At 38.5% G+C, this 27,836-nt stretch overlaps 1 protein-coding gene across 7 annotated transcripts; it reads left to right on the top strand.

Moving 5' to 3' along the window:
• Positions 1-343: 343 nt before the first annotated feature.
• Positions 344-27,503, top strand: LOC117306312 (orphan steroid hormone receptor 2-like). 7 transcript variants are annotated; one of them, XM_033790914.1, is made up of 15 exons: positions 344-431; positions 7,469-7,621; positions 9,633-9,677; positions 10,647-10,706; positions 11,956-12,000; positions 12,800-12,883; positions 13,303-13,462; positions 15,280-15,459; positions 15,934-16,068; positions 18,047-18,249; positions 18,719-18,858; positions 21,747-21,974; positions 22,557-22,735; positions 26,081-26,218; positions 26,933-27,503. In XM_033790914.1, the coding sequence occupies exons 2-15, from the start codon at positions 7,529-7,531 to the stop codon at positions 27,220-27,222; spliced, it is 1,980 nt and encodes a 659-aa protein (XP_033646805.1). In that variant the 5' UTR covers positions 344-431; positions 7,469-7,528; the 3' UTR covers positions 27,223-27,503. The 7 variants fall into 7 exon arrangements, with proteins under 7 accessions (XP_033646805.1, XP_033646802.1, XP_033646803.1 ...); XM_033790911.1 differs by having other exon boundaries at positions 12,800-12,946; positions 15,937-16,068; XM_033790912.1 differs by having other exon boundaries at positions 12,800-12,946; positions 22,557-22,696.
• The last annotated feature ends 333 nt before the right edge of the window (positions 27,504-27,836 follow it).

Raw genomic sequence — 27,836 nt, 5'->3', positions numbered from 1 at the left:
CCAATAATTCACCTAGCCCATTCTGCTTTTATATATCTTTCCTCCACGTATCTACTACCAAAACCCAACCATCTAGAAACCTTACATCTCAACATTTGTTTATCTTTAAAAATATCTTCAAAATTATTAGAAATTACTCCTTTCTCGTTGATAAACAACATTTTCTTTACAATGAATTTGCTATTTGAAATTAGCATAAACGTCTGCTCTCAGGTGGGCGCACCTATCAGAACATTGCTAATGCGTCGACCAGCCAATGATGTCATTGATAACCAATCACAATGCAGGAGTTGGCTTCGCCATGCAAATTTTTGATGCGCAGCTAAATTTTTATCCCGCTGCAGAAAATTCAGGTTCCAGAGAAGGTCACGAACTCTGACCTTTTAATTCACATTTCTGCCGTTGTTTTCCTCCATTTTTACCCTAAAAAGGTGAGTAGAATACATCTTTCTTGCGTATTTGTGTTCCTTATTTCATTGACTGTCATTCTGGTGATTTTTCAACGAGAAGAGTGTCTTAAAAATGGCGAAATCCGGTGAGTTTCGAAAAGCATATGTCGCACACACTTTTGTGGAATCGTGCATGATTAGCATGCTTGGCGTTGTGCAGCAGTTTTTTTTTTCGAAACGTCTCGACGTTTTCGGAAAGCTGGATGTCGAAAGCCATAGAATTAAATCCAATAGTTACACTTTCCGTCAATTTTTTTAGCCACCATACTTATTTTAATAATCTTGTAGTATTTTAAGTGTAATCAGCGGTTGATTTGGTGGGAGAAAAACGTGTCCAGACGATTTGTTGTTGTTAGATATGTCCTTTTCCATTTTAACTTTGACATGCTGACCTTTGTGCGCGGAGCGGCACGCTTTGTGCACCAAAATGACCCCTCGGTTGCCTCAGACAAACCATCGAGACCCTGTCTTAACCGCTAGCCTATCCCCTCAAGATTTGACTTATTTATGTCTGCTTCCGCTGGGTCAAAACATGGAATTTTTGAGCATGTTTCTGTCACCTAAAATAGGCCGGTTTTCGAGTTACCGTTTCGGATGGGAAAGCTCTGCCGCGGAGGGGAAAAGGGTGCGGTTGCAACGGGGACTCGAGCTGTGTTGAAGCGGCATGGGCCGGCAATGTACGTGATTGTGATTATTGCTGTTTTGCAGACCATCCATGAAATTAAATTGTGCATTTTTCTAGGGCTTGGTCTTGAAACTCACTAATTGTGCATGTAAACAATAACAATTTGGCATTTAATTTTATTTACATTCCCAAATATTAATTCTGCACACCGCTCTAGTCTACTAAATAAATAAATAATAATAAATAAATATAATTAAAAATTCAAATTCAATTCTATTTTCTCACCTCTAATAAATTGTTGACAAAGATGACAAGTTCTTGTTTTTTGTTACCAAATTAATAAATTTGCATCTTCAAAAGGTTTCTAAAAATAATGTCCCCCTGTTTGTTAATTTTTTTTCAATTGATTAGTTAGTTGATTGTTTTTCGCATCTCTAACTAAAGATAGAATTTTATTTTCGTTTGTTTATACAAGTCATGTGTAAAAATGTATTCTTGTAATTATCATCAACAGACCCAAAAAATCAAATCAAAAGGACTTTTACTGGGTTTTTTTTAACTTCTGAGATCCCAAAGTGAAGTGTCTTGGAAAATATAATCAACCACACACTTGACTTTGCATTTCCACTCTTTATCTCCTCTTTTCAACACAATTCAAACCATGGATGGAAAGTCTCTTTAAAACTAACTGAATATGAAAGCAAACAATTCATTTATCATCAATAGGCCAGTACAGTGGAATTCACTTTCATATGGTAAACCCTTAGACATTTTAAAAATAGTTTGGGATATTATCCAACATTGTATTTTTATTTTGGTTTGTTTTATATAATTTGTGGATCAAATGCATTGGTTCAATATTTATTTTACAAAAAAAGGTAAAACTTTGTCGAGTAAAGTTCTATATAAAATACATATAGTTTTTAAAAGGAAGAAGAAAATGAATCATAATTCCTGTAATGCCCATCCTCTATGTTTTTAACAAACACACCATCCAACCTACAATCATGGAGGTAGGAAATGTTACAGTAACATTGTTACCTGTTGAACAAATTATACATGTTTTTCCGTGACTTTACAGAGGCACCATTTTGCTTGTCAATAAACTGGTCCACAAGCCTTTTCAGGTTGTTACTAGTACAGTTTTATACCGTTACAGGTTCAAAATGTACACACTGGACTGCAACTCAGTGATTTTAGTATCGGGCCAGTATTAAACTCACAACCTGGACCAGTGAAACTTAAATCTACGAATTATTTGGTTATCTTTGTCTTAATATTTGTGTTGGTATTGGAGACTTTAATTGAATAGAATCTCTAGGCCTAATATTTTATATTTACCGGTACACATTCTCACACACTGTACATTGTACTAAGTAATTTGAACATTTCAAAAATGCTCGCTTACTTCCTCAATCAGTCAATACATTAGGTTGTCCATGTGCTATGATTGATGGTTGCACTGCACAGGAAAGAGAACCAAGATAATGCGTACATATGTGGAATACCTACATTTTGTAAATGAGTATTATTGGAATGGCCTCGTAGAAAGTAATGTAATGTATACAGAGCCTGCATGATCAGTGTGGGCGAAGACCCAAGACTGCTTAGATTTTGTGTTGGTGCAGTATATTCAGATGTAAAACCATCTGCCATCATCGTATAGGTCTAATGTTCAATGTACATGTATAGCAAGTAACCACCTGCAAATTGCTTTTGACAGTCCTTTGATACACTTCCAATATCGCAAGAAGGGTTAGATAGCAGGCAGCCTCACTTGCTGCCACATTGGCCAGACCTTATTTAATTAAATTAAAGTTGACCCAATTATTTGGTTAGGAAGTTGATTGAATTTTTAACTGGGGCGATTTCCATGTTGACCCTCTCAAAAGATTCTTAGTTACTACAAGACAGTAATGTTTGCAAATATTCAGTGATGGATATTTATTAATTACCGAAGTTGCTGACACTATGGAGACAAAATATTCTTAGTGAGCTATTGAAGTGAGCAAACACCTCCTAGTAGTAGGCCTATCCATGCATTATTATCCATTGAAGTGAGTAAACTCCTCCTAGTACTATCCATTGAAGTGAGTAAACTCCTCCTAGTACTACTACTAGTAGTAGGCCTATCCATGCATTATTATCCATTGAAGTGAGTAAACTCCTCCTAGTACTACTACTAGTAGTAGGCCTATCCATGCATTATTATCCATTGAAGTGAGTAAACTCCTCCTAGTACTATCCATTGAAGTGAGTAAACTCCTCCTAGTACTATCCATTGAAGTGAGTAAACTCCTCCTAGTACTACTAGTAGTAGGCCTATCCATGCATTATTATCCATTGAAGTGAGTAAACTCCTCCTAGTACTACTAGTAGTAGGCCCATCCATGCATTATTATCCATTGAAGTGAGTAAACTCCTCCTAGTACTACTAGTAGTAGGCCCATCCATGCATTATTATCCATTGAAGTGAGTAAACTCCTCCTAGTACTATCCATTGAAGTGAGTAAACTCCTCCTAGTACTATCCATTGAAGTGAGTAAACTCCTCTTAGTACTATCCATTGAAGTGAGTAAACTCCTCCTAGTACTATCCATTGAAGTGAGTAAACTCCTCCTAGTACTACTAGTAGTAGGCCCATCCATTGATATCCTCCACCTTGGTTTGGAATTATTTGATGATTAAAACATACAGTGTTATGCAAGTCGGCACCAACTTGACTATTAACACAAAACACAGCCTGTGCAGCAGCCACGCATTTGATCGGTTCCAAAATGGTTGGTTAACTCACTGGAAAATGGGAACAACAGTTGGAGGGTTGACTGCAAACACTAAGAGTAAATTTGACATCACAAAAAGTCCTACTGGATACAAACATCTCTGTTGAAGCTGGCGACTGGACAAAAGATGTTCAAGAAAAGATTTTGATAAGGAAATAAATATCACTTTTACTATTCGTTAAGACCAACAAACCCTTTTGTGTGGATGCTCAGATACTACGCTTAAGTCAGGATCACACATTAGAAACTTTCTATCAGAAAATCGTTGCTGCTGCTTTTTCAGAATACTCACTGTAAAGCCCATTGTGTCATACTATTCTTTGACCACAATTTTTAAGACTAGAACAATCTTTGTCTGGTGAATGCTGACAAATAACTTGTCATTAAAAACAAAAAACTAGTTGACAAATTTTGCTTAATGTTTGTTTCAGAATACTCAATACACAATTTACACGTTCATTTCTTTTCAAATCCATTGGAAAATGTTTTGCATCAAGCATTTTCTTTTCATATCATTGACAAAGTTCTAAAAATAGTTGGTTATAAAACATGTGAAAAAAAACTCAAAAGAAGATACATGCCCCCTCCCTGTGACTTTGTACGACCAAAGGATTTTGTAAACATTTTAGATGTCCTGAGTAAAGAAGCTCATTATGAAACAAAACACAAATGTTTGAAGGAAGCTGCAGGGAAATGTCAGTTTCTCCAGAAATATATAAATGTCTGAAGATGAGTTGGCTTAAATCCAACAATGGAAGATTTCAAAGCTTCCAGGGCAATGACGGGGGCATGGAGGTGTAACTGTAAATGTCACGGTCATGCCAGCAAATTTAGACTGAAAATAATCATTAGATAGTTCGAAGACACATTTCAGTCTAACATTTTAAATTATTGGTTTAATTCTCCTTCCAGCAAAATTTCTTTGTTCAAGCAATAACATCTGGGAACCCCAAATACGATGAATGAAGACTGGCTTGTGAAAACTGCTTTCTTTGTTAGTATGCTGAATACCGAATACGTACTAAGTTTACTCATATATTTTCTCTTTGTTGAGAACGTAGGAAATCTCTGTAAGAGTTCCTTAGATCCAAAGGTCACAAAGCTATTCAAATGTTATGGCAACTAAAAGAATCCTGGTTAATTTACAACAGACAAGCGAGACATAACTAATCTGATATTTAAAAAACACATGGTTTTTATTTAAGTAGTGGCATGGGGATTTTATTAATGAGGTATAACATACATAATTGTAGAATATGAGTATGAGTTAATTGTACATGTTACTGCACACATTTATATACACAGTGTAATGGTGTGTATGTGCATTCATATCTGCAGGAAGCTTGGGCTTGCTTGTCGTTGAGGTCAATTATATGTGCGACCTGGCAAACAAGGCTCCATACAAAGCAGCAAGCAGCTGCCAATAGGAGGACAGAGATAGCATTCAGTGTGAACTATTGACCCTGGCTAGTGAGGGTAGCCTTTCATTGGCTTCTCTCCTATGACATTGTGCGGTGTTTGTCTGCAAACAGCTAGCAGGACTGTGTAGCGTTGCGTGGGCTAAGGTTTCCCAGAGATGAGTCCGCATTCAATAATGTTTATGTAACGGAACATCATTGCCATCTTCCCTGTACATTTTATGTCTGAGTGTGTGTAGTCTTTGTCAATGCATCATTTGCAGGCCAGCCGGTTTGAAAATTGTGTTGATCCATTTTGTGACTTTTATTTAATGTCTGCATCTAGATATTTTTAATCATTCATGCAGTGGTGTCTTTGATGAAACTGATAGTACTGTAATGTCAAAGAGCAATTACTGGAGAGCTCTGGTACATTGTATTTTTTAATTTAAACAAGCAATTTATCACATTGAACAAACTTGTTTTTCACAGACCACTTTTCATTTTAGTCATAAATGATGAAAATAAATACGTTCCAAAAACCCCTGTTGCATTGTAGTCATGTTGATGAAATAAATAACATTCCATAAACCCATTTGCAATTAAGTAACGAATGACGTTCCAAAATTTCAAATTCTACATGTATGATTATTAACATGTTCAGTGATGCAGAGGAAGTCAATAAAAAAAAAACACTAAATGTTATGTAATCATTTGTTTCAATGATACTACCATTGCTCCCTCCTTAACTGGAAATAACATTAATCCCAATCTATTCAGAACAATGTTATCTTGAAAAAAAAAAAAAAAAGAGGAGATAAACCTTGAGAAAGGTTATGGTCTGTATCCTGAAATTTTACAAAACACTTTTTATCATTGAGAAATGCTCAGGTGAAGTTACCAGTGTGCAGAAAAGACAATATTTTGACAGTAAGATTGTTGAGAGATGAGATAATTCTCAGTAATGAGAACCATTCCCGCCTTGTGCTTTGTTTTATTTAGTAGGGCAAGGCAGTTCTCTATGGTAAAATGTTGTTCTTGGAAGTGCAAGGCAGTTTTTTTTATTATAAAAAGAAACTATTCAAAGGGCACTGAATATTATCGGGTATGGAGGCAATTGTTTGCATGTCTACCTAAAAATGTGTTACAAAAGGAAGCTTTTAGGTGAGCACTGTGTACTTCGTAGTCATGTACAAGCCAAGGTATTGGTGAAATTGCTAAATGAGAGATTTTTTAGGGGAAAGTTAAGATGTTGTTCTGTGGACACAATACATGTACTTTTGACTTCATGGAATGGGTGAGAGGCAAAAGTTTCCTGTATATGAAACTCTGAGCACATTATTGACTTCAATATCTCAGAATCATATTTCCTTGTGCAGTATTTTTATCAAACCAGTAAACAATTGTTTTCACATCATTGCATTTTCAATTTTTTTTTTATTTCACACAGAAATAAATTGTCCTTGTACCCTTTGCTTTATCACGGGTCGGCAGTTTGATAATCTCTTCCCGTCATGAAACTGAACTCGGCAATCTTGAAGTGGGGCTGTTAATATTGAACTTTCTAAAAGACTACAAAACATTGCATGAAGACTTATTTTTAGTTGAAATATATCTGAGTTTGCTGCAAGGCATCTGCTTTTGTGCGACTGCTGGTCGGGTTGGTTGGGTCAAGCTTAAAGGTCATGTGGTGAAGTTAACCTTTAACAGTGTCTGTTTTGTCAAGTACTTAGTTACTGATGATACACAGGTCAAATACTTAACCTTTGACCTTTACACCCATTAAGGAGAAAAATGACACACATGATAAACGTTTGTACCCAGTGTGTACACTGTTTGAGAAATCATTCCAATGTCTTTAAAACAAGTTTCTCACTAGAAAGAAACTATAAATAATAGTAAACTTGCTCGTACAGCCATGTGCATCTCTTTTGGGGGGAGTGTGGCTCTGAAAAGAACCGGTGTGGTCTCAGAGTTTTGAACAGTACTATACTCTGTTCGTCTTCAGTATTCGTGAAGACTAGCAGAGTATACTGTTCGAAACGTCAGATCTAACACTCCCACAAAAAAAGAGATGTACACATGGTTGTACCCACAAGTTTACTATTTATTTATTTAAAGTTTCTTCCTATTTATCCACACCATGCAAAGCTTTAAACAATAGGTAAGTTTCTCACTAATCCTTATGTCTCGGTTTTCCCTCATCCCCAGCAGGGTTTGGTTCTATTTTGCAATCTGTTCATCGCATGAGGTGAAGACAACTAGGGTTTCACCATGGACAGCATGCAGGTTAGTCAAGAGGTTGAAGAAGAACCTGTGATGGAGGTTGTGGAACACCAAATAATACAGGAAGAGGTGGCAGAGGAGGTAAACCCTGAAATTGAAAGCACACATCACTTTTGTTTTCACAATTCTAAAGGGATAGTACAACATCAACTATAAAGTTAGCATTCAGTATAGACCATTTAACCTGTAACACTGCATTTGCAAACGAACACATAGCCTGGACTTCCTGCAAGCACTGTAGGGAAAACATTAAATGTTATATTTAAGAGAGATTTCATTGCCTGTATTTTATCAACTTTTGATTTAAAGAAAGGAGGCAAATCTTAAAATGAGTTCAGCTGTAACTCTTGAATTTATTTGGAAAGTAAGACTTGTAATGTAAAATGTCTCATGTAATATGACCAGTGTGAAAACCCCACCAGAAAGCCCTTAAGTAATGTTGTACTATCCTTTTGACTATTCTCACCACCACTACTGGAGAGAGGCACAAAGCACACTCAGATATATGTCCTTTAGTACTACTGCATTGTTTTTGTTTTGTGTTTTTTGTTGTGTTTGTATTTGTTTCCTTGTCTGAAAAAATTTTATTAATTTTGCTTTTGCATGGCACAATTCATAGCCTGCTTTTTGTTTGTTCAGTCAACGAACTTTGCTATCAATGTTTTTGTAATATTGACAAATGTTTCTCATTGATACCACCAAATTTGCGTAGCTAACACAGGATTTAGCTGCTTTCGCTGCAGCTATGTGATTGGCTAGAACACTACAGAGATCTCTTCAACCTTGTACCCAAAAATGCAGACCATCTTGTGCTGCAGCTACTGTACATCACTACAAAGGCGTATTCTTCAACCTCTTACCCATGGCCAAGGGCCACTTATACACAATGTAGTTGTGGCCTATAGTCACCCCAAACGGCCCCTTTCAAACAACACAGTTTCCTAGAAACATTTATTTGATCTTTTCACACTTGAACTGCTAACCCTCTCACAACAGACTTGCAGGAAAAACTTTTCTCAGAAGGTAGCTACCCTTGCTGATGAGTGGGGGTTAAGCGAGGTAACCCGGGGCTAGCATCTTGAGTGTGCATTTGTTTCAGGGAAAAAAACTGGATCAGGTGTGACACAGACATAGGGTGGCTATAGGGTTGAAATTCACCCAAAATTTCCTAGGTTTCGTTCACCTGGGAATTTGTGTTGTGTGAAAAGTGTTTAAATGTTCGTTTTTTAAAGTTTTTTTTACAGCTGTTAAGAATTAGTTGTGTCACCAAACATTTTCACTTGATCGGGCAAAGGCATAATTTAGGGGGCTATAAATTGTATGGATCCATTTATTGTGATTTATCAATCTCATTTGTGGGGGCAAGTGGAGGGCAAGGGTTGTGAAAGGGGGCACCTGGTCTATGCCACTGTAATGAAGTTTTTGCATTGTGGTGTTTTAGGCTAAAGTTGTAATGTTAAAATTTACATTAACAGATTTTTGTCGATCGTGATGAATGTTAAACTCTTAAGCAGGTTGTCTAGCCAATCAAAGTCATGCTTTGAGAACAATTTGCCAAAACAAAAAGGTCTTTAAAAAAAAACGTCATTCTGTGTGTTCGAACAGCCATCGGAAAAAAGGGGTGACCCATTATCATAAATACTGTAACCAACATAACCCAACAAATACATCCTTTACTGTTCCAAAAAGTACTTGCTAAACCTTAAGTGGGATCATTTCAGTGTGATCATGAAGTGGGATCATTTCAAGTGGCACCTAGGCAATGGTAAAGAATGTTGTTACCCACACACAGCAACCTACAGATGAGCAGACCCTGGTTCCATTGTGCCATACACATCCATTCAAAATATGTATGGGAGTTCACCATCTCTCACGTAACTATGCAAAAGCTTGCCCTAATCATGTGACAAAGCAACTGTCTTGACTACCTGATGAATTCAAGCTTAAGTGGTAACTTGTGACCAAGCAAGTTATTGTACCAGATATTTTTCAAATCTAACACGCAAATGGCTTATTGGAGAATCTTTATGTGAAGAAAGACCATATTAATAATGTGTATTGTGTAATTGTCTGTGTGTGTTTCCTATTCAAGATCCCCCAAGAGAATCAACTACAGGAGGTGATGTATATGGAACAGGTGAGTGAGTGGATGGCGAGGCCATGGTGTCTGTTTGTTGCCCTAGTGTTGCCTTGGTGCCACTTGAAAATGATCCCCTTGAAATTAGGGCACAACTTTTGCCTCAAGTTAAAAATATCGCACCAACTTTCTGCTTAGCAGAATACCACTCACAGATGGTTTGTTTAACATGGTACTTGGCCAGTCACCCAGGCTTGACACTTTACAGAGGCATCAAAGGCAGTTGCCTCCATGCCCTGGTCATTGCCTTGGTGCCCTTAAAATTCTCAAGTATAAGTTTGAAATTTCCTCATAGGGTGCCCCTTACCGAGAAAATGCCTTGTAGCCCTTGCCCTTTCAGAAACGGAGCATACTGGCCTGGTAACCTTATTCTGGTAAGCATAATTTTATTGTGCTTACTATTTTTGATGAAGCAGTTGTATGTAATTTGGCGTGTGCTCTGATTGAAGTTCCCTTTGAATGAGGTCTGAAGCAGGTGACTGCAATTCTAACGATGACTTCCTGAGTTTATTGCATACTGGCAAATAGCTACCCTACACTCTACGTTCACATTATCTTCATATCAAGTGAACTTGGTTTAACAGTTGTGACTGGTTACATTTGGTGTCATTGAAGTAATATAGGAACTTAATTAGGGTCTCTGTAGCCGACCAGGGCCCAATTTCATAGAGCTGCTTAGCGGCTGATTTTGTGCTAACTGCGATTTCCATTTCATGTTCATAGCGCTGCTAACTGTAAGCACACGAAAAGGCATGCTAACCTTCTGGTGCTTACCGCACGAAAATAAAAGCTGTCACAGTGCAAATCCATGGTAAACGCACAATATGTCCGCCCAGTTTTTCTGCTAACCTGCGAAATATGCTTGCACCTTAGCAAATTGTTCTGCTACAGTAAGCACAAAAATTTGCTTACCATTTAGCAGCACTATGAAATTAGGCCCTATGACAATTTGTTTCATTCCCTGTGCAGGTCCCACAGAGCAGCGGGCAAGAGGTGCATCATGTTATTGAGCAAATAACAAATGAACAGGTAGGACTAACATTCAATATTGGTTTAGACAGTATTGTATTGCTTCAGCAAAGATGTTCATTTTTACTAATTTTAATGTATGGCTATAAAATGGAGATCAAGCTCACAATTGTTTAGTGACGTTTCATACATAGATTGGAATTGGTAAAAAGGCCATCTTTACTAAGGGAATCAATGTGTGTTGAAGAGGTTTTCAACTAGTGGTTTAATCCCAACGAGGCCTGGTTCTTGATAAATTATAAAGAACCAGGCCTCGGCAGGTTTAAAGGAACACGTTGCCTTGGATCGGTCGAGTTGGTCTTTGAGAAGCGTTTGTTATAAAATGCATATGGGTAGAAATATGCTGTAAAAGTAGAATACAATGATCCACACAAACATGCCTCGAAATTGCACGGTTTTCCTTTTACCTCGTCGACTAACACAGTCGGCCATTTATGGGAGTCAAATTTTTTACTCCCATAAATGGCCGACCGTGTTAGTTCGCACAGTAAAAGGAAAACCACGCAATTTCGAGGCAAACTTGTGTGGATCATTGTATTCTACTTTTAAAACATCTTTCCAACCATATGCATTTTATAACAAACGGTTACAAACTCTTTTTTTATAGATCAACTCGTCCGATCCAAGGCAACGTGTTCCTTTAAATCACTAGTTGAAAACCGATTCAACACACTTTGATTCCCATTCATAAATACCTTTTCGGTCAAAAACATCATCATTTTTTGTTCAAAAAGTAAAATAAATGCAAAAACTATAATTGTTAAATGATTTCTTTCAACACAACACTCCTCCAGCTATGAAATGGTAAAGCCCTTCGCCGCCCTCGGGTAAACAACTCCTTTAAGGGAATGCTGTGCGCGTCGCGCGTATTGCGTGATGTGGCACAACTGTTTCAGCAGCTGCTCTCGACCAATAGGAATGAAGAAACTGTCTTATAAGAACAGGTGCAAGGTCGTGTGTCACGCCCATAAAAAAAAATTAAAAACAAATTTATAAAAAAATGAAGATAAACCCATATAGAATACCCCAGATTGCAGAGCAGCGCTTTCAAAGCCAAATATAAATGTATGTAAGCAGGCTTCGCATTTACACTCCCAAGCTTTCACGCTTTTCACTCACATGCTTTTGGCTCAAAGTTCAGGTTTTTTTCAACAGCCTATCACATCCCTGTACAGTTTGACCTTTCATCCAATATATTTAACAGAATGATACGTCCGCTAAAGTGTTTGTGTTTTGATTATTTGGACAGGTCTCCCAGCCTAATCAAATACATGAAGTTCAGGACGTTCAGCAGGTAATTGTTTGTTTATCATGCCGAATGTGACACATTGTAAAGCAGCGATATGCTTTGATGCTTTGGATTGTTCAGCAAGGCACTTACTTCCTGATAATTGTAATTTTAAGCTTTTTAGAAATGTGCATAATTCCTGCAACTCTCCAACTTCAGAGTTATCACTTCAAAAACAAACATGGTAAAGACATTTTGTAAAATGTCTGAGTTGTTACACACTGTCTGTAAAACAGAATTGTGACGCTGCATTTTAAAGAGCAGCGTATTTTTTCCTGTTTTTTTTTTAAGGGGGGGGGGCAGAGTAATGTACTGTGTTTCATAAACTATGCTTGAATGCTTGCAAGAGGAAAAGAGTGTTCAAGTAGGCCTGATACTTCACGGAGGCAATGAAGGCGATTTCTTCCATGCCATTCTTCCTTGTCATTGCCTTGATGCCCTTGAAATGCTTCAGTAGAAATTTTCAATTTCCTCATAGGGTGCCAATGGAGGAAATGCCTTGATGCCCTTGCTCTTTCAAAAACGAAGCATACAGGCCTGGTTCAAGTATTGGAACATTTTGGGAGCTACCCTCAAGCACTGTGTACCCCATTATAACCCACCCGTGTTATGTTCGTTGATACATGTAGCTCAATGACTCTGCTGCTAGAGCTATGTTTGGTTACGTAAGTTGTGAGTGTATTGGAATAGCGGTCGTCTGTTGCGGATAGATATTTATAAAAGAAAAGCTGTGTACGCTTGGCTTATTCTGATTCTGAGTCTACTGAATACACAATGTAATCTTCAATGTGTGTTATTTCCCAAGGTGTCGCAACAATTTGTTCAACACATCGTGCAGCAGATGCCGCCTGGTACCGTCCATCAAGTGGTCAAAATGCCAGGTCACATGGTGAGTTCTGGTCAGCCTATCAACCAAGTACCCGGTCAACAGGTTCACATTGACACATATAAGGTATAATACAGAAATACACATCCCCACCTTATAATGCTGTTGTGATTGGATATTGGCAAGGAAATTGTGATAGTCGTTGAGGAAAACATTTAATTTCCATAAAGGGTGAAAAGAACGTGATTTCCTCATGTCTCTGTGCACAAAACTAGGCACATGTTACCTCAGCAATGGCCGCGGTGCTCAACACTTGCGCGCCCAGTGCTCGCCTGAATTGGTATATAGACATTTAAAAAACAATGTCCCCCTGATTGCCCTTTGCAAAAAAAAAATGGCCTTGCCTTCTCAATAATGAAATTCCAAGGCCGATAGCGAGTTGTTAAAGGAGGGGTTAATGAAATGAGCTGTTTGTCTTGTAGGTGCAGCAGGTTCAAATTAACCAGCACACAGTGGAGCAGTTGGTCCGCGTTGACCATCAGGCTACTATTGATGAGATGGCAATGAAGACCATGGGTGTGGATCGAAAGCCAGCACAGCGCCCCATTGAACCATGTATGGTATGTGGAGACAATGCATCAGGTGAGTTCAATCAGGGCCCAATGTCATGGCTGTGCTAATGAGCCATTTTGATATATGGTGGATACAAGCCTATGACACTATTAAGTTTGGGTTTATTTAGTTGCTCATTGTTTAGAGTCTTGAAAAGCACTGTGGTACCCTGTGTAAGAGTGCTCTATAAATGCCTAATATTATTATCACTGTCATCATTGTTAATTTGACTGAATTAACCCAAACCAACACAGTGCACTCCTATAGTGTCTACCATACCTCAAAAAGGCTAATGACAGAAGTCTGCACTTAGGGTCACCATTCTCCACTTACAGGGTGAGGCCCATGTCACCCGAGACAATTTACAGGCAACCAGTTCCAGGCAGTCTCACATTTAAACGGTCACTAAGTCGTTCTTCGGGATTGTAAGATATTTTTAGAAAAGTTACTTGAGTGCTACTGAAGTAGCCCTGTAGGATGCACTGCACTTGGTTGCCTCTAAAAGTTGCTTGTGTGACAAGTAAGGGCTGAATATCTGTGCTGGCCGTGTAAAACAAAAGAGCTCTTAATAACATGGTGTAGGCATGTGCGCTAAAAAAGCCTTGCTAATCTGTGAAATATGCTCATATAAGGGCAGCCTTTTCTGCAGCTAGTGCCTGTTTTTCACACACAGTCAAAGATCAGTCTTCTCACTTGGTGCATCTCAACATATGCACAAAATAATAAACCTGTGAAAATTTGAGCTCAAACGATCGTCGAAGTTGCGAGATAATTAAAAAAAAACACCCTTGTAACACGAAGTTGTGTGCTTTCAGTTGCTTGATTTCGAGACCTCAAATTCTAAATCTGAGGTCTCAAAATCAAATTCATTGAAAATTACTTCTTTCTCGAAAACTACATTACTTCAGAGGAAGCCGTTTCTCACAATGTTTTTTTACTATCAACAGCTCCCCATTAAGCGTTACAAAGTAAGGTTTTATGCCATTTAGTGAGTAATTACCAATAGTGTCCACTGCCTTTAAAAATCATATTGTATTATGCCCAATTTCATAGCACTGCTTACTGCGGAATTCTGCACTTTCAGCCTGAGGATCCTTGTCTTTACAGGTCCTTGTCAGTGCAGATTTCTGTGGTGGCATAAAACTGCCCTGGACCAAATTTCACAGAGCTGCTTAAGCAGAAAAGTATGCTAAACAAATTTCTATTAAGCAGAAGTATGCAGGATACCAGTCATATATTGTACATGTGACATTGTATTTTGGCTGGTAACCTTTGCTAGCTTTTGTGCTGAAGCAGTTCCATGAAATTGGGACAATAGAGCTGCTTAAGCAAAATATATTGCTTCACAATTGTCTGCTAATTAGAAATGAGTAGCATGGCAGTTTGACTGGTAACCTTATTCTGGTAAGCATAATTTTGTTATGCTTAACTACTTTTTGTGGTTAAGCACCCAATGAAATTGGGGCCAATTTCACAAAGCAATAAAATTCATCGCAAGACAAAATTGTCAGTATTACCATGGTGATTTGCATTGTGATATCACACTTTACTTAGAACTATGATTGATTTGCAGTAACGATCTATCTTAGCTCTTTGTGAAATTGGCCCCAGTGCTAGATTTCACAAAGCAGTCAAACCCATCGTTAAATCAAATGTCAGCATTACTAAAGTGATTTGTATTGTGACATCACACTTTACTTAGCAACTACGATTGAATTGCAGTTAAGATCAATCGTAGCTCTCTGTGAAATTGGCACCTGGTTCTCACTAGATTGTGTTACCATCATAGATTTCAAATCCTACTTATTGAGAATTGATTTTAATCAATTTGTTATGTCTCCATCAAGGTCGGCATTATGGGGCCATCAGCTGTGAGGGCTGTAAGGGTTTCTTCAAGCGCAGCATCAGGAAAAGCTTGGGCTACAGTTGCCGCGGCAACAAGGACTGCCCAATCAACAAACACCATCGCAACCGGTGCCAGTTTTGCCGGCTTCAGAAATGCCTGCTCGTTGGAATGAAATCGGAATGTGAGTAGTATAATCAAGGGTGGAATGTCTGTCACTTGATTAGCTTTATTTATTTATTTATTTTTACTATTCTTTTCTTGAGAATTTAGAACCATTCAGGGTTCCATTTATTGCAACCATCGACACACATTATAATTGAAAAAAAAACACACAAAAAACCCAGTGCAATTAGTAATTTTATAAATTACAGAAAATTGGTATGAATTTATTAAACACTTTGGGTCAGGGACCAATATGAAAAAGAGCTGCTTAGTAGAAGTGTTAATTTTGCTGAGCTGAAAAGTTTACAAACATCATATATTAGTTGGAACACCGGCTGGTTTCTGCTATGCAGAATAGTACTGTGCTTAGCACCTTTGCAGCTCTATGATTTTGGTCCCTGATGCAATGTAATGTATCCCTTGGTCAGTTTCATCAGTCGTGCAAACCAAGTCTGAAAATTGGTCACTTTCTTGGGACACTTCCTTCCCCCAGTAGTGCAGTGTGAACGTACACCTCTCAAAGCTCGCGGAGAGAAGTCGCCCGGCAACTGTGCCGCCTCGACGGAGAAGATCTACATCCGCAAGGACATCAGGAGTCCTCTGACAGCGACACCGACGTTCATTACAGGTAGGAATGTAGGATGACTTATCTCGATGGAAAGGAATTAAGGCCGAGTCACACTGCAGCGATAACGAAAACGATAACGATCACAACGCAAAGAGAACGCATTTTATTTGTTGAATTGCTTCACGCAGAATACGCACACGCCCATTCAACCAATAGGATGCGTTCTCTTTGCGTCGTGATCGATTTCGTTATTGCTAGAGTGTGACTCATCCTTTAGCCTTTTTGAAAAATTATGAACACTATTGGTTTGCACTGTTTGGTTTGGGTGGAGTTATGATTAGATTTACCCAAACCTAAAGTGCCTTAGTATTGTGTCCGCAATACCTCAACATGGCTTGGTATGGGTTTATCTGCTTAAATCATCCTGCTTTCTGGTTAATGCTATACCTGTGTGTATGGGGGATGTGATTACTCTGTTTTTAACCGGAATTCTTTTTGTTGTTGTAAGTTTTTCCTTTACGCCAACCCCAAAATAATTAAATTACATTTTCTTTTCATTGCAACAATTTTAATACATTTTCCCGTTGTCATGTCAATTAAAACAAGGCTTGATTAAAATTATCTTTGCTGTGCTGTTCTCTTTCTCAACTAACACGTTCTCAGTCAACTCCCAATATATGTTGTTAAAATATGTTTGCTCTTTTTTTACTAACTCAAATTTACAGATTTCATTGGAATACCGTTAGATAACAATAATCAATTGTTCTTGCATTTTATAAATAGCTACTTGAGCGAGCAGTTTTAATAACTGGAATGCTAGTTAAACTTGTTTATGTGTTAAATAATCATTTAACTGTTGTGATATTATTACACTTTTGCATTTTTGTAATAATCAAATAGGCCTCAAGGTTTTGCATCAAAATTACAATACTTTGGCGTCATTACCTTCCTATGCCTTCTTGCTACTTTGTGCAGTAACCTCCTCTGGAGTATACTCGCGCATGTGGGATGTCATTTTGTGATTGCAAAAAAGCGGCTATACAAAATGGAGCTCCAACAAATGATTTAAGATGGGGGAAGATTTCACAGGGCTTTTCTCAAAAAAATTCTGAAAAGCTCCAGAAAAGAATTGGGTTTTCTACAACTGAAAAACCTGTTTACTTTGATGTGAACTCTATTTCCTTAATTGATTACACAGTATTGGAAATGAGTTACATCGAAGATTACTTGTTGCCCTTTCCGTTCAAGCTGGTCTTTAAATCTGATATGGTTTTATTGCTTGTCTAAAAACATTTTCTCTTAACCAGCAACTATCCACAGGGTGCTTTAACATTGATTACTGCTTTTGTTTTGTTTCTGGTTGTTTATTGGTGAACTTTGATTCTAATTCATGTTGAATTGTCTTTATTAGTTTATCTATTATTGATGAGAATACTGGACAGTTTTCAGACCTGTCCATATGAATTTTCAAATGGTCTTTTTTCAGTCATGTAGGGAATGATAAGCATAGATTGGGTTTATTCTTGATATTTAGAACAAAAGGTTGCATCCCCCTTAAGGTGATCCTTGGTATGGCCGCTTTCCAGGTGGTATCCTAAGTCTTTCAGCATTGTGACCATAGCCACTACTAAAGCCAGTTATTCAGATTTTACTTTATGAGAAATCAAAGTAGTGATAAATAGTTGAGGAACAAAATGGTTTAGTATGTCTTATTTTGTCATAAACACTTTTTAAATGTTTTCTGGTCTAATAGTTCCCACTAATGGCTGTAATAATGTACGTAATGATTCCAGTAGACCTTATGCACATGATGTCATCTCAGTAGGGCCCCCTCACCTGTAGTTCAAAAAAGCGGCCGTTTATTGGCCAAACCCATGCGTCGCGCGTACATATCTGTGTGTTTTTATTTGTGGCGTCAACGTTTTACCTCTAAGATGGCGGCTGGATGAAATCAATGCATAAGGTCTATAGTCAGGAATAAGGTTGAGTTTATTTTCAGTCGTTCATGTTCATATCTTTATTGATTTGTTTGGCCCAGCTCAAGACAGAAGTCCAACCTACCCAATGCAGAAGACCAAACTGTTTGAGGAGGGTCTCCTTCTGAATGTACAGAACCCTGCTGTGGTATCTCAAGCCTCCACAGACACCACCACAGACCTTAGTACCTTGGCCAGCGTGGTCACGTCACTGGCTAATATGAATAAAGCCGGTGAAGCGGGACAAGCAGGCGATGCACAGACGGTATGTAAATCATGATTTGACCTCCCTATCTATTTCCCTTACTTTCTACTACTCAAATATTTGATATTTTAAAAGGCATTGTTTATTTTGGGTAGTTACTTCAAAATTTAAAGGCCATAGAAACTTACTTGGTAAAGAGCACAGGAGCGCTGTTGATGTCACAAAACATTGTTATGTTAGATACAACCCCCCTTTGAAAATGTAGTTTTAGAGAAAGGGGCAATTTTTCACCCAATCATTTGAATCTGAGAAAGCGTTCAGGTCTCGGGCATCTGAAAGCACACAATTTTTTGCAAAAAGAGTGTTTTTTCTTTCTTTATATTCAATCAACTTCGATGGAAAATTGCACAGTTTTTTTATATTTTATTGCAAATGTTGGGAAACACCAAGTGAGGTTACTGTTGTTCTTATACACCCTGCCTGTAAGTCTATTATGCTTATTTGGAACTCCTTTACTTGTGTTTTGTAGATGGTACCGAATGGAGAAACATCAGTGCAGTCGGGCGTCAATCAGACTCCGAACCAGATCTCGAAAGCCTTTGATACTCTTGCCAAAGCTCTAGCGCCAGGAGTGGAAGGGGGCGATGGTAGCTCTGCTCTTGAAATCAGGTAACAAAAGAGTATTCAAAGATTCACATCCTCTACGGCTGTATTTGAAATGATTGATATGGCTGTGGCTGTTGCTGTGGGTGTTGCTCAGGAGGTTCTGTAGTTAAAGGAACACGTTGCCTTGGATTGGTCGAGTTGGTCTTTGAAAAGCTTTCGAAACCGTTTGTTATGAAATACGAATGGTTGGATAGATAATTTAAAAGTAGAATATAATGATCCACACAAATATGCCTCGAAATTGCACGGTTTTCCTTTAACGTCGTGATGACTCCATAAAATATCCGACCATGTTAGTTCGCGACATAAAAGGAAAACAGTGCAATTTTGAGTAATACTTGTGTGGATCATTATATTCTACTTTTAAAATATCCAAGGCAACGTGTTCCTTTAAACTCATTATGAGGCTGCGATCTAGCCAGATCCGTAGTTGTAACTACCTTTTCGGACACTGTCGTTCATTCAAAACCAGGGAATACATTCTGGTATGGAAAAAAGATCCTTTGATGTAAACAGATACGGCCTGACAAACAGATCCTTTCATAGTATATGTACCATGTTTAATATGCCATGGTGCAGTGTTTATGAAACATGCACTTGGCGCACAGCAAGAGAAGTGCGCATGAAGTTTAATAACAAATCTGGTAAATGCCTGTTAAAAGTTATTGACTAGCCCTGGACAGATTCAACTTGGTGTATATTACAAGGAAAAGGTCTATTGAGATACTAACCTAATTTTAAGGATTAAGTCTTTTTGTAACAAGCAAACATAATGTTTTGTCAAAAAGTGTGCACAATTCCATGACTTTTTGGCACCACTTCACAAAGATATTGACAAAATGATTAGACTGCAGACATTATGGCTAGATAGCTCAGTTTGTAGAGGTCCTGTCTGTTAAAGGCACGTGTTGCCTTGGGGCAATCAAGTTGGTCTTGGAAAAGCATTTGAAACCATTTGTTATGAAATGCATTGGTTAGCAAGATGTTTTAAACGTTGAATATAATGATCCAAACAAACATGCCTCGAAAGTGCGTGGTTTTTAATTTACTTTGCAAACTAACACTGTCAGCCATTTTATGGAATCAAAAACTTGACTCCACAAAATGGCATGCCGTGTTAGTTCACGACATATATGGAAAACCACGCACTGTCGAGGCATATTTGTGTGTATAATATATTTTACTTTTAAGATATCTTTCTAACCATATGCATTTATAACAAACGGTTTTCAAATGCTTTTCATAGGCCAACTCGCCCGATTCAAGGCAACGTGTTCCTTTAATATGTAATATGAACATTGCAGGTTCAAGTCCGCTTTAGACCATTTGTGACCCGCTCTGACGGAATGAGGAATGTCTAGTAAAGTTTCATTTCGTGTAATTTGACACCGAACATAATAATAACAAACAATTAATGAAAATTATTGAATTTTTTAATTTTTTTATTACTACACTTTTAGGTTGCCTAAATCTTGATTAAACTTACTATGGTCTTACCTTTTCGTCAAAAGATTACTAAAGATGTAAAAACAGACGATTTCTGAGCCATGTTCTTGACGTAATTATCCAAAAATGTTCCAAATCCCACGGGACAGACAGCGAACATTCATTGAAAACACCAAATTTGGCGAGCGTCGCAAAACTTTTCACACAACTTGCATAGCGCCACCAAGAGTACCATTGGAAAGCCAAAGATTAGAGGTGTCTAAATATAGCCACCAAAAACATGTGTCAACACTGAAAGGGGGTTCAAAGGTCACCAAAGGCAAACCCTGTTTTATCAGCGATGACATCTCTCATTCATAAATCTGCGTCGCAAGATTTAGTATGGCTCACAGACCGAGGCGTTGTTTATCCATGCAGCGTGAGAGTCCGATCACCCGACCCGGTCTTGTTGCCATAGCTAGTTGCAGCGCTGGTAATACGACAATGTACACACGAACACTGCGCGGGTACCATGCACAAACTTTGCTACACGTACGACTTATGGAACAGTGGAATGTTTATCGAACGTTGGGAAAACAGTGTCTAATTTCCATCATTGTTTCGTGGTTTTTCAAGGTTGAATTGTTCCAAACCAAAATAATTCTGAATGTTAAAGGAATAATCTTTCAGTTAAACTTCATGCTGGGTAAGAAATTTCGCTAAAATCATGAGAAACATGCACGGGGAAATTGCGAATGTTCCCTGGTCTTCAAGCCGAGTATACCCATGGGGGTTGATGCTATGCGCTGAGTGACAGCTGTCTTTACTATGTTTTGACTTGACGGAACAAAACTCGCATTTCAAGTTGGAAATATCAACGCAAATTGCTCTAAAATTTCAGGTAAACATTGTCAAACTTATTGGTGAAATTGTCTACACATTATAATCTAACTTCTCGTTGAGTTGTTTATTCATTTTGGTAATTTTGTTTGCCTGACTACGGGGGGTTAAAAATTGATGTTTTCATTATCGTAAACAAAAATATTAATATTATTTTAATGAGTGTGTGAGACGTCGCGTTTTTTTCAAATTAATTTTTATGGAGTTTGTGTTTTCCAAAACGGGTCGTAAAATTAAGCGTCAAGGGCGTCGAAAAATCCACATTATTTCAGACAGGAAGGTCGTATGATCTTGATTTTTATTTCATTTAAAATATTAAGATTTGCTTGTTTGGAATATTATGAAATATGCAAATGTGAAATTCACTAGACATTCCTCATTTCGTTAGAGCGGGTCACATTTTTTCTTGATTCAACAGCAAGTTTCCTTTTTATTAAGGTAATTAAAGCAAACAAGTTTCGCCCAACACCTTGAAATATTTGTTTAAATTTGTGAAGAGATTTAGGGTCGAGGCAAGCGTTTCATCCTTAAATTAAATCTCGACTCATTTACTTCCGCATGTGCAGTTTGTCGGACCAGGCCAATGGCGGTAACAACCAAGGCGGCACTGGAGAACAACAATTCCTCAAGATTGATGGGAACATGTTAAATGAATCCCATATGCAGTTCAAGTTGACCACACCGTCCCCCATGCCTCAGTTCCTCAACGTGCACTACATCTGTGAATCGGCCTCAAGGCTGCTTTTCCTGTCCATGCACTGGGCTAGAAATATCCATGCATTTCAGCTATTAGGGTAAATATCGTAAACCAAAATGACTTGCTTAATACTCACAATTGACCGTTTCAATTTGTATTCCTCTGCCTAATGAGACAGATGCTACGTCACACGATTAGGGGCAAGTTTTTGCAGAGTGACGGAAGAGATGGTCAACATATAAGTTTGAATGAATTTGTATGGCTCAAATGGTACCAAGGTTTGCTCATCTGGAGGTTGCTATAAGGAAGCTTGCCCTGAGCCATGTTTCATCTCTAAAGTCTGAGGAATTCAGATTTACAATTCTTTGTTTACCCCTTGCTTTTTTCTGTGTGCTCTCTGACTAACTCTCTCTCTTTCTATTAGTGTATTTCCACTTCACTGCTTATGTTTCACTTACTTCTCCGTTCATGTTTGTGGTGTTGTCATTTAGCCTTCGGGAACGACTCTGCTTGGGTCAAAACGTCAAGCCATTAATTTTTTTTTAAATTCATATTTAGGCGGTAACTTGTGAGTAAGCAAGTCATTGTACCAGACTTTTTAATAAACAATTTTTAAAATAATTTGTTAGCTAGTTTAGCCATATAACCAAACACCTGTGTGTGTATGCCTCTTCTGCAGTCCGGAATCCAACGTAACGATGGTCCAGAAGTGCTGGAGTGAGCTGTTCACCCTCGGCCTGGCCCAGTGCTCGCAGACGATGGCGCTCTCAACGATCCTGACGGCGATCGTCAACCACCTTCAGACGAGTCTGCAGCAAGGTACCGCAGCCAATTTGTGTGCTGTGCCCCTTGAGCAAGGTAGCTTCTGCAGGGTGATGATGAGGAGGAATGTCCCTAAACCCTGGACATCCCAAAGAAAACCAAATTTTCATTTTTTCAAATGGCTCAGTCCAAACTGACGTGCATGCTTTTTTTCCCCTCGCCTCATGAATATATGCATGCTCATTTTCCAGATGCTAGTTTGGGAAGTAGCTACCTGGAAGCATTTAGTCTGTACTAATTTCGTAGCCACATTCATCGAGCCTGAAGGCCATGTGTATTACCTGAAAACCTCAATCAAAAACTGGTATTAAATCTAAATAAAAAAAAATTGCAGCAAAAAAATAGTTTCTTTAAAAATCAGCACAAGAGAAGAGAGTGGTATGATTGATAGCATCAATTTTGGTTTGAGTCCTAGGGCATACAGTGATACTCTGCCCTAGCAAATTCCAAAAGCAAATTTTACTTGAATTTGACTGGCTCGAATACATGCGAGCCATGCTGAAATTATTTGGATTTTCATAGATTCAGAAACATTAACTGTTAAACGGACTCTGCATTCAAAATTGTTAGGAGAGAATAGTAATGAAAGTCTTATCAATTTGTGTAGGAATTGTGTCAGTATTAAAAGTACAATCAAAGGTTTTCATTCAAAAAGGTGGATGGATGGAGAGATCCAGAGGGGTCTGGTAACCAACCCACCAATCCTACTCAGTATGGTTTTAGGTTTCAGCTAGTACACCAGCCTAGACAACATTTTGTATACGCTTCAAGGACTGCATGCAATTGACAAGTTTTACGACGATACCTACTACTGTAATACGCAGAGACAATATATTGACATTATATACCAAGCATGCTACAATCTCGGTTTGTTCCGATGATGTTTTTTTTTCATCACAGATTTTTCCAAAATAATCTTGATCTCTGATACTATTTCCAGCATGCTCACAACATCACTGCAGAAGCTAATCCAGCTCAATCTTTGACTGAGTTTGTCCTGAAACTAACTGGTCCCCATTGCCAAACCCCAACCCCCTCCCACTTAACTCACCCATTTCTTATAGGTTTAGAATCATGCGTAGACTTGTTAAAATTATACCTACACCCTACACAAGGCTGGAGTTACTGATGGGTTGGGGGAAATACCATTAGAATACACAGCGTTTAGTCTGAATTTTACCGGACTAGAAGTTTGTTTATCTCAAACTTATCCAGATTCCAAAGGAGTTTTTGGTACCACCCCATTTTGTTGGGGCATGACTGCAAGCCTATATGCCTTGTTTTTTTAAACGGAAGGGGCACCAAGGCATTTTCTCCATTTTCTCCTCATAAGGGCACCCTGTGAGGAAATTGTAAATTTCTACTGGAGCATACCAAGTGCACCAAGGCAAAAGGGCACCAAGGGGCATGGAGGCAATCGCCTTCGCTGCCTCCGTAAAGTATCAGGCCTGTTGACTGTCGTGTCATATACATTAAATTCTTAACCTTTCAATCTCATTAACTTGCTTTAAAGGCACCCTTAATTTGAAAGGCCTGTATTTACATTCATCTAAGAGGTGGTTTGTGCTAAAATTATTTCATTTTGTTTGTGGTGGGGGGGGGGGGGCACACACACTTTTGTGATAAGCTATTTTGGAGACAATTTTACTCCCCAAAACTTTCAAGCCCATCTCAGAATTCACTGTGAACTTGTCACAAAGAACCGGGCCCAATTTCATAAAGCTGTTTAGCAGAAAATTCTGCTTGGTAAACTCCTTTGCTAAGCTAGAAATGAGTGGGGTACTAATCACACCAATGATAAATGTATAGTGTTTTGGTTGGTAATCTATTTTTGCTAAGCAAGAGTTTTCTGTGCTTAGCAAGTTTTTGTGCTTAGAGACTTTGTGAAATTGGGCCCAGGGGCCAATTTCATAGAGCTGCTTAAGCAAAAAAAAATCTTAAGCACGAAAATAGCTCGCTTATTTTACACATGTTACTGGCCAAAATTTCATGCCATATACATTGCTTATGACTAGTATTTAGCTGTTGTTTACTTAGCATAACAATTGAGTGGAGTCTTGGCCGGTTATCTGATTTAACTAAGCAATGAATTTTCTGCTTAAGCAAAATTTTGTGCTTAAGCAGCTCTATGAAATTGGGCCAAGGTTGCTTGGTGTGGAAATGAAGACTAGACCTGTGAAGGTTACAGTAAGACTAATAAGAAATATATTTAAGCTAATCCATCTTGAAAGTCTTGAGAGTGAGGTTAAAATTACACTAATCATTGGGTATAAGTATGGGTGTTCCTGTTATATTCAACAGTTGGGGTGTGTTAGTTAGCAAAGAGGGTTCAATGGGAGTAAAGGGAACTTCCAGTTTCAAAATTTGGCTTGAGTTTTCCTTCAAGCCAAAGCAGGAAGTGCTGATGACTACTGCCAGCCATGAAATGATATACTAAATCATTATTAAGGCACACAGGATCTCTTTAATGGTTGGGTCATAGATTGGTTTTTGTCAACTTAATGCTTACTAACGTCAAAGTGTCAATAGCTTTAGCTGACTACAGTGTCTACTTGCTGAGAAAACAGCCCCAAAAATTGTGATATTTTCTCATCAATATTTAATCCATCCTGCGTTCAGTGAGGTGACAGTGGGTACCAATGGCATGCATCTCTGGCTGCAGCATTCGCGAACGAACTCCAAACTTCCAAAATCTGAGGAAAGATCTGTGCATTAATCCGTTCTCAGGTTCAACTGTGTGTGGGGGTTAAAACATTTTCAAATTATATTACTTCGAAGGGATTCTCCAGTCTCAAAATTAAAAACAGTTTATATTATCAACAGCTGCATTGGATCTCATCAAGTAAGTTTTTATATAATGCTCATAATATCTCACAGTCTTATGATGATGACTTGAGCAAGAACTCACTGCAGTAGTGAAGTTCATTACCAGAAGTCCCCCCCCCCCCCCCCCCCGATCCACTAAGCGGAAGTAGTAGTCCCGACCGATTTTCTACCTTCTGCTCAGGTAGTAGCTAAAAAGCAGGACAGTTCTTTGCAGAACTGAGAAGCCTCCTGAATACCCCAAATCTACTCCGCGATAGTTGAGAAGTCACCTGAATTTTTGAAAAGACACGTTCTCAAAAGAACATAATCTTCCCATCAAGTAGGTACGCACATGGCGTCTGCAAACCAAATATACATTGATGCCTCCCCATGCAATGCCTCAAATCCCATTCAAGTTTTTATAGTAATTAATTGTTGGAGTTCTTACCAATCTATGACCCAACCTTTACTTTTTCTATTGAGGGTCACTGTAAACTCTGTTAAGACGAACGTTCAAGGGTTGCGGCTTGTGCCTCAGGTCTTGTAACCTCTAATGTGCTTTATTCCTTGTCACAGACAAGCTCTCAGCAGACAGGGTCAAGGCTGTCATGGAACACATTTGGAAGCTGCAAGAGTTTGTCTCGGTAACGACCAAGCTACAGATGGACTCGTCGGAGTTTGCTTACCTCAAGGCTGCAGTCCTCTTCAGTCCAGGTGAAAAGAAATTCTTCAAAAGATTTCCCTTACTTATAGTGAGGTTATTTGTGTGGTTTGTTCAAGCAGTTTAGAACAGGTTTCATGTCGAAAATTACAGCACTGTAGACGAGTATACCCAGGGAGATGTTTTTCTTTTGTGCAAACGTTTTCTTTGTGTGCAAATGTTGGCAGTTGTCGGAAGTCAATATTGCATATTGTATTTATGAAAATATATATTCATATCGCGATATAAACATAGTGTGGAGTGTTTATAAGCATGGCCTGAGGAAACGGGAATTGAAAGAAGTGGGCAACTTATACTTACCAAACTTGTATGCGATCGCCGATAGTTTGAGACTTGAGCATGCCAGCACTGAACTTGCACTAAGAGCTACTTTGTGCTCAACATGGATAGCATTTCAATAAAGAGTCGAGGCGAGCTGAGGCTTAACTGTCAGATTTATTCTCAACATCTCAAAGGTATTTTTGATGTGTTTAAAGGAAAGTTATTTATGAATGGGAACTTATAAGTGGTGGCTTTGTCTTTAATGGCCCTTTAAAACCTTGCAGGATCATGTATTGCACGGCCATGAACCTGCTGGTTTAAAACGGCTGTTTAAACCTGGTCGTCTATTCTTACTCCCTTATTCAACTCCAGTTCTCTACTTGGAGTGCTTTTTTCCCATTCTACTTGACTCTGCCTTAACTTCATGTACTCAAATATATTTCCAGATCACCCTGGGCTCACCAACCCTCGGCAAATTGAGAAATTCCAGGAAAAAGCGGTGAGTGAGTTGAGGGCGTATGAGACCAAGACGTACCCCAATGACCCAGACCGCTTTGGGAAGCTCCTCCTGCGTCTGCCAGCATTGCGTCTCCTCAACCCAGGAATCATGGAGGAGCTGTTCTTCGCTGGTCTCATCGGCAACGTCCAGATTGATAGCATCATTCCGTATATCTTACGGATGGAGACGACGGATTATAACGCGCAGATCACGATAGCCACCAGTGCTGGACAGTAGAATGCAGAGCGGGTTGATCATGAACTACACCAAACATTGGACAATTTTACAGCAACTGAGACGTCTTCAAGATCTATAATTCCAATGAAGGTGGCTTGGGTAGCGGCGATGGATCTGATTTTTATTTATTTTCTTTCACTTTTGAGTAAATACTTCTTGAAAATACCTCATCGTGGGATAACTACTGCTTTTTATTTTTGACCTCCCCCCCCCAAAAAAAAAAGATCGAAATGAATTCATCTTTCCTCACAATTGAGTTTCTTTTCCCAGCAAACAGGTCTTTAGAAAAAAAGAAAAAAGTTACAAGATGAAGTTGAGGAAGAGCTTGAAGCAGGAGGGAGCATCTCAAGATTATCTAGCTTTTGAATTTCGACCATAGAAAATGCTCACCATTCTTAACCTCTTTTCTAGGTACACTTAGAAAAAGAAAATTGATTTTGACCGACCATTTCTTTGAAACCATTCAACTACACAGGTTCTGTATGTTGACACAACTGCACATAGCTGTGTGTGTTCTGTGTCGATGCATTCACCACTTTAAACTTCTTCTTTCTTGTAAGTACAGACTCAATTGAATGGGCCAAAACGTACTGCTTTGGCAGGCATGCTTTGGC

This window comes from Asterias rubens, unplaced genomic scaffold (assembly GCF_902459465.1).
Source record: "Asterias rubens unplaced genomic scaffold, eAstRub1.3, whole genome shotgun sequence".
Lineage (NCBI taxonomy): Eukaryota > Metazoa > Echinodermata > Asteroidea > Forcipulatida > Asteriidae > Asterias > Asterias rubens.
This window is presented reverse-complemented; position numbering and strand designations above follow the sequence as displayed.